This window comes from Elaeis guineensis, chromosome 5 (genome assembly GCF_000442705.2).
Source record: "Elaeis guineensis isolate ETL-2024a chromosome 5, EG11, whole genome shotgun sequence".
Taxonomy (NCBI): domain Eukaryota; kingdom Viridiplantae; phylum Streptophyta; class Magnoliopsida; order Arecales; family Arecaceae; genus Elaeis; species Elaeis guineensis.
In genome coordinates this window covers 15445243-15459234 of record NC_025997.2, presented here as the reverse complement: position 1 = coordinate 15459234, position 13992 = coordinate 15445243, and the positions used below count along the sequence as shown (strand labels likewise).

The window sequence follows — 13992 nt, the reverse complement described above, 5'->3', positions numbered from 1 at the left end:
AGGATGGGGTTTGGCCTAATAACTGTTAGGTGAGGGATCCAATGACGGTCTTATACCTGCTTGTGAACGGTGGGTTGGCCTTAACTAAGGAGTATGGTCAATAACTATCAGGTGATCTCATATGATTTAGAGATCAAGTCGCTGTAACATGCTTAGAGAAGCATCTGGATAAAGAGTTGTCCATGCATCGGTGTGCATGTTATCAATAACTGCTAAGTGAGGTGCATGGCATCGGTGGGGCTGCAACACCCACTAAAAATTTTTCTGTTGCATTAGGATTTTTGTTTCCATCCAGGGAGTAGAAAGATCCAAAAAATTAGTGAGAGTCATTGTTTGCATCTTAAAATCCCTACAAGCAAATATAATATTAAAGTATAAAAGTCTAACTTGAATATCTACTCTTGCAGTTAAATATGTTAGCCTCAAACCCTTTAGCCTGCATCTTTGAAATCAATCATTTGACCATAACTAATTATAAAGATTGGCTCAGAAATCTCAGAATTATTCTAATCTCAAAAAAATTAGGTCATGTATTTGATCAGAAATCCATAGTGTTACTAAACTGTCCTACTGTTGAGCAAAGAGCTACTCTTGAAAAGTGGATGAATGAAGATAGTCAGGTCAAGTACTACGTTCTAGCATCTATGTCAAACAAGTTGTAAAGCCAGTATGAGTATATATCCATTGCCAGGACTATGATCATTCATTTGTAAGAGTTATATGATGAGCAGAGCTGTATTGTACTCTTTGAAGTATATAAGAGACTCTTCAATTGGAAGATACGTGAAGGACAGTCTGTCCATGAGCATGTATAACAGTAATCAAGGATATTGAGGAGTTTGAAAAGCTCGAACTTAATATGCAAAAGGAATTGCAGATGGATTTGATCCTTCAATCTCATATGAGTTTATATAGTCAATTTATTGTAAATTTTCATATGAATAAACTCAATTGTACTATATCCGAACTGATCAATATGTTGATCACTATGGAAGGAATCTTGAAGAGTTTAAAGGGTACTATTCTTACTGTAAAGTGAACTTCTTTTAAGAAAAAATCTATTGAGAAGAAGAAGACTAAATCTGTTAAGAAGTAGGAGAAAGAAAGCAAGCCAAAGAAGGATGTTCCTAAAAAAGTCGAAGCAAAGGAAAAGTGTTTTCACTGTGAAGCTGAAGGCCACTGGAGGAGAAACTATCCATTATACCTGAAGAGCCTAAAGACTAAAAAGAGGTGATAAACCTTCGAAAGGTATGCTCATAATTGAATCTAACTTTATGATTTCTTCTACTTCTAGTTGGGTATTAGATTCTGATTCGAATACTTATATATGTGCCTTAATACAAGATCTAATAGAAAGTAGAAGGTTGAGGGAATGTGACATGATCCTTCAAATCGACAATGGAGCAAAAGTTGCTATAGAGGTTGTTGGCACTTATCTTTTTTGATTACCATCTAGTTTTAGATTAGATTTAAAAGACTGTTGTTTTGTTTTTATAGCTGGTCCGAATTTGATTTTCGTGTTATAGAAATATTTTAAAATTAGTTTCAATAAAGATTTTTTTTTATTTATTTACGAAATAAATTGATTGCACGAGATCTTTTAATTGACAATCTATATCACTTGCATGTTGATGCAAATGTGAACTTAAACGAGCAAATAGTGAGCACCGTAGGTCAAAAGAGATTCAGAAATAAAATTAATCAGAAGTACTTGTAGCATCATAGACTAGGCCATATTGGAGAGACAAGATAAACAAACTGAAAAAGGATGGATTCTTGGCTCTCTTAATCTAGATTTGTATCCAACTTGTGAATCTTGCCTTTGAGAAACAATGACCAAGTTATCTTTGTAGGACATGGGGAAATGGCCATTGAGTTACTTGTCTTGGTACACACTGACATGTGTAGGCCATTTGATATACTAACCATAGATGGTTATAGCTACTTCATTACCTTTATCGATGATCTGTTTAGGTATGGGTGTGTGTATCTAGTGAAATATAAGTCTAAAGCCTTTGAAAAGTTCAAAGAATTCAGATATGAAGTAGAAAAACAAACAGAAAAATCTATTAAGGTTCTTCGATCTGATTGAGGAGGTGAATACCTTAGTTGAAAATTTCTGAAGTATCTCAAGGACAATGGCTTAGTCTCTCAATAGACTCCTCTCGGAATGCCTCACTCAATGGGATATTTGAAAGGAAGAACGGGATCCTATTAGATATGGTCAGATCCATGATGAGCTTCACTGATCTACCTTTATATCTTTAGGGATATGCCTTATTAACTGTCATTCACTTGTTGAATAAGGTTCTATCAAAGTCTGTTCTTACCACACTGTATGAGATATGGTATGATAAAAAGCTGAGTCTAGGTTATCTTAAGACTTGAGGATATCTGACCTATGTCAAGAAACAGATGGCTAATAAACTAGAGAATATATCTGAAATAGCTCATTTTATAGGGTATCTAAAAGAATCAATGAGATAATACTTTTACTTTCCATAAGATCACAATATGATTGAGTCAAAATGCCATATTTCTAGAAAAAAGTTTATCCATAATGAGGCAGTGGGATATTAATTGAGCTCAAAGAGAAGATCTCTGAAGAGCAAAGAGCTATAGATCCTTAGGAACTCATTATTCATGAGCCAGTAGTAGATGTTCCTCTACCACCTCGTAGATCTAGTAGGATCTCTCAACTTTCAGAAAGGTACATGGGTATGCTTACGGAGGAAGTAAAAAAATATTTCTTATGAGAGATAAGAATCATGGTGATCATCCTAATACCTTTGATGAGGCATGTCTGACATTGATTTTGAGAAATGGTTAGATACAATGAAGTTAAAAATTGACTCGATACACTTGAACCAAGTATGGACCTTAGTGGATCCACCTGAGGTATAGTATCCATTGGTTGTAAATGGATCTACAAAAGAAAAATAGATGCTGATGGTAAAGTAGAGACCTATACAGTTAGGTTTGTGACAAAAGGTTACAGTCAATACGAGGGCATTGACTATCAAGAAATCTTCTATCGATAGCCATACTGAAATTCATCCGTACTCTACTTGCTGTTGCAGCTTACTATGATTATGAAATTTGACAGATAGATGTGAAAATTACTTTTCTGAATGGATATCTTAAGAAAGATATCTATATGGAGTAGCCTTTGGGTTTCACATCTGATGATGATGATCACAGAGTCTGCAAGCTGAAAAGATCTATATATGATTAAAGCAAGCTTCTCGAAGTTAGAATCTTCATTTTGATGATGCGATCAAATCGTTTAATTTCATCAAAAATGAAAAGAAATCTTGTATATATAAAAGGATCAGTTAGAGTACAATAACATTCCTTCTATTGTACGTTGACGATATTCTTCTTATTGAAAATGATATTCCCACACTGACCATGATCAAAGATGGTTATCCAAGAATTCTCTATGAAAGATCTAGAGAAAGGTCCTATATTTTTGGAATAAAGATTTATAGAGATAGATCTAAACGGACGTTAGACCTGTCAAAAAAACTGTACATAGAGAAGATGTTGAAAAGGTTCAGCATGAAAAACTCTAAAAAAAAAGTTTTACCTCTTAGCATGGTATTAATCTTTTCAAGACGATGTGTCCGACCATATCTGAGGAAGTTCGATGCATAAGTAGGATTCCTTATGCTTCAGCCATAGGGAGCTCATATATGCTATGTTATGTACTCGATCTGATATTGCCCTTGCTATAAGTGTCATGAATAGGTTTCAATCGAATTCGGATGAAGAGCATTAGATAGCTGTGAAGAATATTTTTAAGTACTTAAAAAGAACTAAAAATTTGTTCTTGATCTTTGAAAAAGATTTTGAGTTGTGAGTCGAGGAGTATACTGATTCAGATTTTATGTCTGATCCTGATGATAGAAAGTCTATATTAGGATATGTATTTATTTGCAATAGTGGCACAATCAGTTAGAAGAGTTTCAAGCAATCCATCATAGAGGATTCGACCACAGAGGTTGAGTATGTCACTGCTTCGGATGCTACAAAAAAGGTTTCTGATTCAAAAAATTTGTCATGAAATTTGAGATTATGACATCGGATGCTATACTACTTTACTGTGACAATAATAAACTATAGCACTTGCTAAGGAGCTAGATCTCATCGGAAATTAAATCACATGAGTGAAGGTATCATATCATATGTGATTATTTAAAAAAAAATATGTCAAAATATGAAGAGTAAATTTTATGAGCAATATAGTAGATTCACTGACAAAATAATTAAGTCACTTAAAAATAAAAATTTATTTTAAAAAAATAAAATTTAAATTAATGACATTACAGAAAAAAAAAAAAAGATACTGGTTCGACGTGTTGACAATTTTTAAACGTTCTCGCTTTCAACGACATGTAAAAGGGTTGCGGGTTTAGATTCCAAGGCAGCGCTCATAAACGTCGCCGGGATCTAATAATGATCCTATTCACGACGTTTATTTGGGTTGTTAGATGAGATTTCACAGCCACGCTTTTTTTCGTCGTCGGGATCAAATAATTCACCGTTGGATCCGGCAAAATCAAGTCCACCATGCCCTAGGTCCCGTCTGCTTCCTCGATTTTCCTCCTCCTTCTGCCTCCACCATCGGACTTCTATAAGTGCCCTAAAGACCTTCTACTGCCTTAAATATCCTTATGGATGCCATCGAAACCCGTATATAAACCGACTCCAGGCGCCATTTCCATTCCAAAATGGATACTAAAACTAAGCATGAGGGCTCGCTTCCTTGCCACCGACTACTTCGCCTCCCATTCCCGGATCAAAACCCTGAGAGACTATCAATTCCTCCCCCTTCCGCTGCAAAATCTACCCCCTTTTGATCCTCCTCTAGGCATCGAGATCCCTTTCTTCGATCTCGATCTCTGCTTTCCTTCCGAAATCTATGGATTTCTGATCGAGAATGCCCTCTCTCAGTTCCTCTCGGATGTTGTCCCTCGATTTCTTCATGCTGGAGAGGGAACCTCCATTGATTCCAGCTCTCGGAACAGAAAGCTGGAGCGATTTAGGTCTGGATTGGCCGAGATCGGCGTATCTGAGGTGAATCAGCTATTTCTTCGCACTTTAGATCGTGGATTTTGGTGTTGAAGGCTTGATTCTTGTTTGGCTTTGTTGTCACAGAGAAGAGATGATGACTCCTGGGAGGAAGAGAACCGGGAGAGTTGGGAGTGCTCCGATGCTGGAGCAGATGCTGTTGATGTATTAGATGTAAACACTTTATCTTGTTTTATTTTATCTTATTTTCTCTATTGGAGGTTTTTGGTTATTTCTACTTTGGATGTTCTGGCAGCAAGTAGTGGATTTTCTTCATGAAGAGAAGACAGTAGAGAAGTGTTCAGATTCTGTCACTAAAACTCCAGTGGTATGCGGCATATTTCCATCTTATGGAGTAGAAAGTGATGATTTCTTCTTCTTTGTTATTGTACTATCTAGGAAAACTCTTCATTTTTTTATTGTATAGAGCCAGAGGAGCAAATTGTAGAAGGAATTACGGTTTGAAATAGTGGAAATGGAGCTCCCCCTAGTAAAACTACACAGTTTATTTATATTAGTTTTTTCTGTGTCCCCACTGCGTGCTTCTTTCACTTTTTTTTTTTAAAAAAATAATAATTTTCTGTTGTTGCTGTTGTGATAGAAGTTGTTGTTGGTGCCGAAGATGTTTTGGGTTCTTTTTGCAGAGAGAAACTATGAGCTCCTGTGAAGCAGAGGAAGCTGGATTCTGCTTTGAACTTCTAAATATTAAAATTCGTCTGGTATATCATTAACTTTATGTGAAAATAAATACTAAATTTTATGTTCTTCCTTTTGATTCCTTCTTCTCTATGTGAGCAAATATCTTGATATTTATTTGCTAACTAGGCAGCAACTGACATAACAGGAAGAATAAAACTATTTAAATTTTTGTGCTGTGGTGGAGAACTGCAAGTCAATTGGGCAGAATAGGACAAGTTGAATTGATAAAAAATGAACATTAGGAAAGAAAACTTTCAAATGAACATTATTTTCCAAAATTAAACTGGAAATGTCTGTACCTGTAGTTTAGTTACTATTTTTCTGTAAATTTGAAGAAAACTAGTCTATGGTTGCTTCCATAGCATACAGGTAATCAACCGTAAAAGTTACATCTTCTAGCTCTTCTTTTCCATTTCAACCTCTAGATTGACAACAAAATGGTGGTTTGGAGAAAAATTGAAGAGTGGCCTGAAGAAAATCTCAGATTCAAGTAGTGTTGATAATACCTGGATTTACAGGTCATTCCTAGTCTTATTTCACTTGAATTTTGGAAAAACTAGTATTTGTTTTGCAAATCATTTTATCATGGTTTGGATTTTATATTTTTGTTTCCTTGAATTTTAGTCGAATAATTATATGAGCTATTAAGTCTTTTAAAAGCAAATATGATAACCTTACAATTGGAGGAGCGGGATCTGAGGAAACATACAAACTTGGGGCCTAATAATTATAGCTGAGTGTTGGATGCTGTTGCATTAGCTTTGATGTGGACCTTATGGCTGGAGAGAAATATCCAAATCTTTAGGCAAAGAGTCCACTGCTTAGCAGATCTTCCTCAAAGCTATAAGATTATTTTTAAGCTGAATACTGATAATGCCTAACTGGTCGTCAACTTGTTTTTCAATTCTGTTGAATACCCTTAAGTGTGCAGTGAGAAGTTAGCTGGTGTATCTTGATCCTCAACATAGTGAGGGCAATCTGTATTTTGCTTCATAATGATAATGAAGGTAGCAGATCTTAGTCTCTTTCTCTTTCTTGAAAAAGAGAAGGAAAGAAAATCCCATTAGGGGGAAGCTAAGATAAGCTGCCTAATCTTTAGGGTGAAGGTGGCAGTAGGTGTGGCCTGATTATGATTGCATTTTGTATATTAGAAGTACAAGAAAAAGCAAATGAAATGCAACAATAAAAAGATGACTGCATCATGGTCCTTAGAGGCAGGTTTCATCATTTGCCAGGAACTTGAATGATGCCAACTATCAATAGTTTCATAAGATGGAGGAAAATATGCTGCATGACTTCTGAAATTATTGTCTGATCTGCATTGGATAAAATTTGATCTGAGACTTCTTTGTTGAACATTTTTAAAATAATATTGTGATTTTCTTTTTTGTAATGAATCTCTTTCATGTCCTTGTAGGATAATATTGACATTGAAGTTGGAGTAACAATCCCACATCCCATTACGGTTGCAAAGTCATTTTTTTCAGTGGAAGATATTTCTGCCAGACTCAATGATGATCAGGACACATTTTCTGTTAAACATGGTAGCTCCTCCCTAGACAGGACGTTGAATCAGTGTTCCAGATTACCCCAATTTGAGATTTGCAAGAACAGTTGAGAGCTTGATGACAGTATTTCCACTATAGAAGCACTCATACTCACCGAGATGGTAGCTTTGTACGAGAGGATTGTAGAGATCTGATCGTATGTATTGATTTATTTGTTAAATGATTTATATTATAATTATTTTATCATTAATATATAGGTCTGTTTTTTAATATATAGGATATGACAATTATGCTTATTGTAGAGCATATCGATGGACTATCATCATCTATGGAGTGCAGTTGCATCGAGGCTCAGGTGTTCACTGAGTTTAGGACCAGAGCATTATGGTATAGTGAGGGTTATGGAGTTGGAGTCACTTCCACTCAGTTGTCTGCAATGTGCAGATATACTCAGAAGTGTAGACAGGACAATAGAATTGCAGAGGTCTATAAGCTAGAGATATGATACAGGAGATGAGTCTGCGACATGATCTACGGATGAAGAAGTTGAAGCAGAGCTATCAGACAGAGATAGTGTTATTGAGGACTCAGGTAGATCAGATTAATCTTTTTTACATGGTATTCCCCCGCATCAGGTAATTAGTTACATATAATTTTGGATTTTATATTATTTTCATGTGTATCTTTATTGTATAGGCTTTATGAGTTGTATGTACTGATTTCTATATTCTTTACTTAGTAAGTTTTTTTCTGCTCCTTACAGAATCCCATACTTTCAGTAGTTGTCAAGATGATGATACCATGCACAAGTGATAGCCTTCTCTTTTCTTTTCAGAATGGGTTCTGATTGAATTCCCTCTTGTTCATTGAGCTTTTAGTTTAGGCTTATAGTTTTGGCTTCATTGGTTATGGGTTTTTCGGGTGTAGCTAATCTTGGTGTTATGGTGTCCTTTCCATTAATCGATATGTTATGCTGCAAAATTATGACCTAATCTAGGTCTGGTCATTATGGATATGGTGGTTTTGTGATGATTGACTAACAGATATCATTTTAAGAGCATATCTTTCTCTTATGAACTTCGAACTGAATGAAATGGGTTTTATTTTATTTACTTCAGATGGATCTCATTGATTCCACCTCTTTAGGCCAGCTGACTTGCCTTTTTGGTGGTTTCCATGGGCAACAGGTATTATATTTATTTTTTTCTTATGGTTCCAGTGGGCTGAGCAATTCTCTGTTTTATGATAGATCATGCACAAATTGTGTTGTCCATTTGGGTTTTTTGGGTGGTTGAAGATTTTGGAATGCTGGTATCTTCTTTTAGCTTTTATTATGGTAATCATCTCCCATCTGATGTAAGCTTTCTATTTGGGTTACATCTTATATTCAACAGACTGGCAACATCTACTCTCTGTGTAAAGCATGTTCAATCAGATGTTTCACTTGGTTGCAAAAACCTATCTCTTCTTGCTAATCCATTGCGATGCATAGGTTGCATTTTATCATTTGTTGTTGGACTGTTTGGAAGGCAATTATCCTAACCATTGGGCTACAAACGGTGGACATCATTTGTTGTTGGATTGTTATTTTGCTGTTGATCAAGCCTCAGTGGTTGTTGATATTCTGCAATATGATATTGCAGGATCCTTTTTTTTATAATTTTTTTGGTATTTGTGTGTGTGTGTGTGTGTATTGGGGGGGTGGGCGTGTTGTTTACAAGAAGTTTATATTCTTTAAATTTTCTAGCTTGTATCGTGCAGCTTGTAATGGTGGAGCTGGAAATATTTTGAGTAGTGTTTAGGTATTGTTCATTGATTTCGCTGATGAATTGGAAGTTTGTTTGCTTTATCATGCTATGGTGATTCATGCAAACAAACTTGTAATGTTACAGCGTCACAGCCAAGTTAAGACTTCAATCATATGTTGATCTCAGACCGATTTTGAACTTGCTTTTTCTAAATTTTCTAAACTGTGCAGTTCAGAAATGGTGCTGTATACTTTGTCTAGGTTAGTGTCCCTCATTAGAAACCATATTTCAGCATATTATTGCATTAAGAGGATAACCATAATGACTACTTTCTTTTAGAATTGGAATAAGGCTACTGAAGGCAGGAAAAGACTGTAAGACGAGCTAGGACTTCATTTCCTAGAGGAAACAAAAAGAAGCTTTCTAGCAAAAGTTAGAAGTTAGTGAGGATGCTGCTAATAAAGAAGTAAAGAGTGCAGGGGAGATTCCAGTTTTAGAATCAGAAAGGGTTCTTCCATGAAATTTTGTGATTCGTGTGAAACTATTGATGTACATTCTTGCATTATTTCTAATGCTTTAATTTTTATGTCGCAGCTTAGTGTGACTTCTTCGACAATGATTAAGTCAAACTTTGGAAACATTCCACTAAAGAATAGATAATTTTTGTTAGTCTGTTCTCCATCGTCACCACACAATCCATCTTCTAATTCTGATGACTCCGATCACATGGTAGAGACCCAGGGTGCTTTATACCAGAGGACCATCATATTCGAAACAACACGATGAAAAATCCATTGTTGATGATAAAAGTTATTTAAAGGATTTAAAATCAAGAGATTTCTGATGTTGTGGAGTCCCCTGTTATGTCAATATTGACTGCTACTGCTTGTGACAGCATTAATCCTGAAGATTTAGTTTTTAATGGTCATGCTTCTAAAGCAGATGACCTTTTAGGGAGCTCAACTCGTGTTGAATCACATTTCTTATTTAAAGTAACGACTGGCCAACTTCAGCACAGTACTAAAGATTTGCATGGTAAATCCGAGATACAACCGGAAGCATCTTCTATCTTAGACTTGCCTGGTAAGGGGTCAGACAGAATGAAATTGGATTAATCATGTGATACAGAAAACTCTACTGGGACCAAACATTCTTCCCGTGATTCTACATTTCATTGGGATCTTAAAACCTAGCTATGTCAGCCTGCATTAATTGTAGAACAGTTTTTTATATTTTTTGTTTAAAAAACCTTTCCGGCGTTCATAAGTGTCGCAAATTGCCGCGTTGTAATATTTCCAACGGCGCATATAGGTGTTGCAAAAAGCTACGTTATAATATTTTCCAGCCACGTGTGTCAGTGTCGTTAGATACCCATGCTGAGACAACTCTTTTTGCTGGAACTTAATGGTGTTCGAAAGGATGGTAAAATTGATAATTTTGTGACGCTGCTGTAAGCGTCGTCGTAGTCCGATGATGGTTCCCCACTCGTACATAGTTGATGCATGAAGAAATTTAGCCACTTCTATTAGTACCGTCAAAAATCAAAAATAATATTATCTATTATATATTTTTTTATAGTGCAACTAATTAACTTTAGTCCAAATAAAAAATTGTTAGATGTATGTCTTAAAAGTCAATATGACTGACATATTATAATAATTCTATAATATAATTTTATATTTAATGTATTGATTTGATCAATAAAAAGATAAGTTTATTTTTTATTCAAGTATAATGTATCTTTGAATTGTTTATGAAATTAACTTTCGATATATATTCTTAAAGTATTGAGAATTAGAGATATGTATTTTATTTCTAAATGCTCATGATCATAGGATCATCATGAGGACGGTAATTGATTTAGATAGATCAATGTATAGATCGCTTTCTTCGACATAGATAAATCTTTAGTCTACAGTATAAAGACATTGGACAATGAGTATTGGTAGTTGTTAGAGAACAACTAATACTAAGCATGACCATATGAGAGATTATTTGGATTTCTATTCGATTGTTAGTGATTGTCTCGATGCTGTAGTTGTATGAATGATTTTTTGATCTGAGATGGTCGACTACTCGCAGTGAGACTGCTGAAATTTGACTGACGCAAATATAGATCTCAATGAGCCCTTGTAGTGGATGTTGGCGACAGTTGGTTTACTGTAGGAATAGGATGCATATCAAGATGGGATCTATAGATCTTGATAGAGAGGAGTAGTCTTATGGGATTTAAAAAGTTAAGTCTGAGAATCTGTGGCCACAGTAGCGTGATTGATGGTTCATAAAAATCATAATTGGACTTGAGCTAATCGAATCTATCATATGGCTGGCGGTGAGGTTTGATGATTTATCCATATCCTACCATTTAATCGGGATTCACGATAGAGAGACTGAATCACATGTTAACTACAACTTGAGGTTTATTTTGATTTTACTGAGTTGCCACTGCATATTGTTAGGTATCACTGGTAGATTGTGAGAGCTCACTAGGGTTGTTCAGGATCGATAATTCTTGATGAGTTAGAGTAAAATTATTTCGATTCATTGAAAAAAATTTTAATGATACTTTGATAGAGATTATTGTATATCTCACTATCATGATGCAACAAAGAAATTAGATCTGAAATAAGTAATTGAGCTTATGAAGTGTCAATTGGGTTTAAAGAAATCTGATTGGATTCAAGGTAACCTTCCTAGCACATGGTTGGATCCAATTTCTCTTTATATTTAATTTTTTTATTCGATAAGATAATTCAAACTTAATTATCTACTAATAATTTAAATAAATTAGATTCATTGGGCTCCAATTATTGGGTGTATAAGATTTTCGATTAAATGAATTAAGGGTGCAAGTCCTTAATTTATTTTCTTGATAGTTTTGACGAGACGCCACTTGATTTGATCAAGTTGGGCGTATTCCGTCTTTAGAGGTCATGTGGATCCTTATTGGGGCATCCCTTGGATGTACTTTAAGATGTGATTTAGTGGGTGTAAAGGCTTCAAGAGTTGGCGCCTAATAGATTTCTTAGAGAAAGTTGAATAACTTAAGTTATTGGGAAACCTAATGCAAGTAGGACTTATATTAGGAGCTTGTTTGATTTTGAATAGGATTCAAACCTTATCTTTATTTAAAGAGGCCTCTCCTAAAGTTCCTAGGCATCACAACCAGCAGCACACACACTCCTTAGGAGTGCCCCATGCCCTCTCTTCCTCTCTCCCTCTCTTCTCTTTGGACATCCACACGCCCCCTCTCTTTGGGCGTCCCTTCTTCCTCCATGTCCTAAAGCTTTGGGCATTCCCTTGTGTGCTGGTTTCTAGTGCATGGTAGTAGTATAAATCAAGAGAAGAAAGGTAAAAGAAGAAGAGAAAGAGAAGATCAAGGAAAGGATCCAAGAGTTGATCGGGATCTAGACTTCATTCAGATTCGCAAGCTAATTTTTTTTGGAGAAAAAAAATCAATTTGAAGAGGGCTGTTCTAAGCTGATCCTAAGTGGATACCTATAGAGGCCGAGCACTTGCGCACCTAAGAGAAAATTTCTTCTCTTCTAGATCCAGATTTGAAGAAAGAAATTGTGAAACAGATATGTTATTCGATCACATATTAAATTTCAACATATGTACAATTTCAACATATAAACTAGATTCTTATGATTTATGTTTTATGCATACATGATATAAATTAAAAGTATTTAATCTACTATTCCGCTGTGGTGTTTAGAAAAGAAAAAATTTTGAAACACACATGTATACCCTAACGTAAAAATTTCAACAAATCCAGCAAGACTCTTCATTAATTTGTGGAATAGCGAGGGGCTCCTCAAGGCTTGAGATTTTCAGTACCTTGAAATAAGTCCACTCCTCCCAGTTGGTGGGTAGCAAAGCTGTCAGTTTTGATAACGCATCTGCCTTGGTGTTGCCCATTCTGGAGACTTGTTGAATGTCAAAGCTCAAAAAGGTTGAGGTTAAGTCCTTTACCTTTTGGGGATATCTTTTCATGTTCTCCTCTCAGGCCTTATAGTCGTCCTTGCTATGGCCAACCACTAACTAGGAGTCACTAAAGACCTTCAGATGCTGGGCCCTCACTTTCCTCACCACTCTAAGGCTAGAAAGTAGAGCTTCATACTCCATCTCATTATTAGTAGTGGGAAAGTCAAAGCGTAAGGTGTATCCCACCACCTTTCCTTCGAGACTAGTTAGAATGAGTCTAGCCCATACACTCATCGCACTTGATGAGCCATCCATGTGCAGCTTCCAAAGCTCCTCTAGTCAGACCCTATGTCCACCTCCTCGTCTCTCGAGCTTTTACTAGATCCTGAGTTTTCTCCTTTTTTCGATCTTTCTATAGCCCTCAAGCCCTCCCCATTTGGAATGGTGCACTCAAGGATGAAATTTGCCAGCACTTGGGCCTTGATCGAAGGCTGTAGATGGTATTGCATGTCCAACTCAACAAGTTCCAAAGACCACTTCACAATTCACTTTGAGGTATTTGGAGGATGGAGAACAACTTTAATTGGTTGATCAATAAGCAACACCATTATGCAAGCTTGAAAATAAGGCCGCAACTTCCTTACAGTGATGACTAGTGCAAAAATCAACTTCTCAAGTTTAGAATATCTAATCTCTGTATTATGGAGGACCTTGCTGATGTAGTACACAAGCTTTTGCACTCATTCTTCTTCCCGAACTAGGACTGAGCCAATTGCGACAGGGGAGACGATGATATAGAGAAACAACTCCTTGCCAGGCGAGGCTTCAAGAGGACCGATGGAGAGCTGAGGTACTGCTTCGACTCCTCAAATACATTCTGACACTCGATGGTCCACTGAAAGTCTCTTGGCTGTATGAGGATTTTAAAAAAGGAGAGATACCTCTCGACCAATCTAAAAACAAAGCAATTAAGCGAAGCGATCTTACCCATGAGATGCTGTACTTTCTCAATAGTCTTCGACTGCGCCATCTCAAGG

General features: G+C 36.1%; 1 protein-coding gene across 7 annotated transcripts; it reads left to right on the top strand.

Annotated features, from left to right (window-relative positions):
- The first annotated feature begins 4523 nt into the window (after positions 1-4523).
- LOC105044986 (protein SHORTAGE IN CHIASMATA 1 homolog) lies at positions 4524-9703 on the top strand. 7 transcript variants are annotated; one of them, XM_073257612.1, is made up of 7 exons: positions 4526-5079; positions 5161-5247; positions 5330-5401; positions 5718-5792; positions 7190-7476; positions 7558-8277; positions 8399-9703. In XM_073257612.1, the coding sequence occupies exons 1-5, from the start codon at positions 4681-4683 to the stop codon at positions 7388-7390; spliced, it is 834 nt and encodes a 277-aa protein (XP_073113713.1). In that variant the 5' UTR covers positions 4526-4680; the 3' UTR covers positions 7391-7476; positions 7558-8277; positions 8399-9703. The 7 variants fall into 7 exon arrangements, with proteins under 7 accessions (XP_073113714.1, XP_029120406.2, XP_029120405.2 ...); XM_029264573.2 differs by having other exon boundaries at positions 4525-5079; positions 5161-5238; positions 7558-9228; XM_029264572.2 differs by having other exon boundaries at positions 4525-5079; positions 7583-9228.
- Positions 9704-13992: the final 4289 nt, after the last annotated feature.

Bases quoted from the DNA above. Each gene is read 5' to 3' on its own strand.
- LOC105044986 (XM_073257612.1), top strand. From the start codon at position 4,681: ATGCCATCGAAACCCGTATATAAACCGACTCCAGGCGCCATTTCCATT. The intron at 5,080-5,160 runs GTGAATCAGCTA...TTGTTGTCACAG, and splicing joins CCGAGATCGGCGTATCTGAG to AGAAGAGATGATGACTCCTG. The intron at 5,793-7,189 runs GTATATCATTAA...ATGTCCTTGTAG, and splicing joins TAAATATTAAAATTCGTCTG to GATAATATTGACATTGAAGT.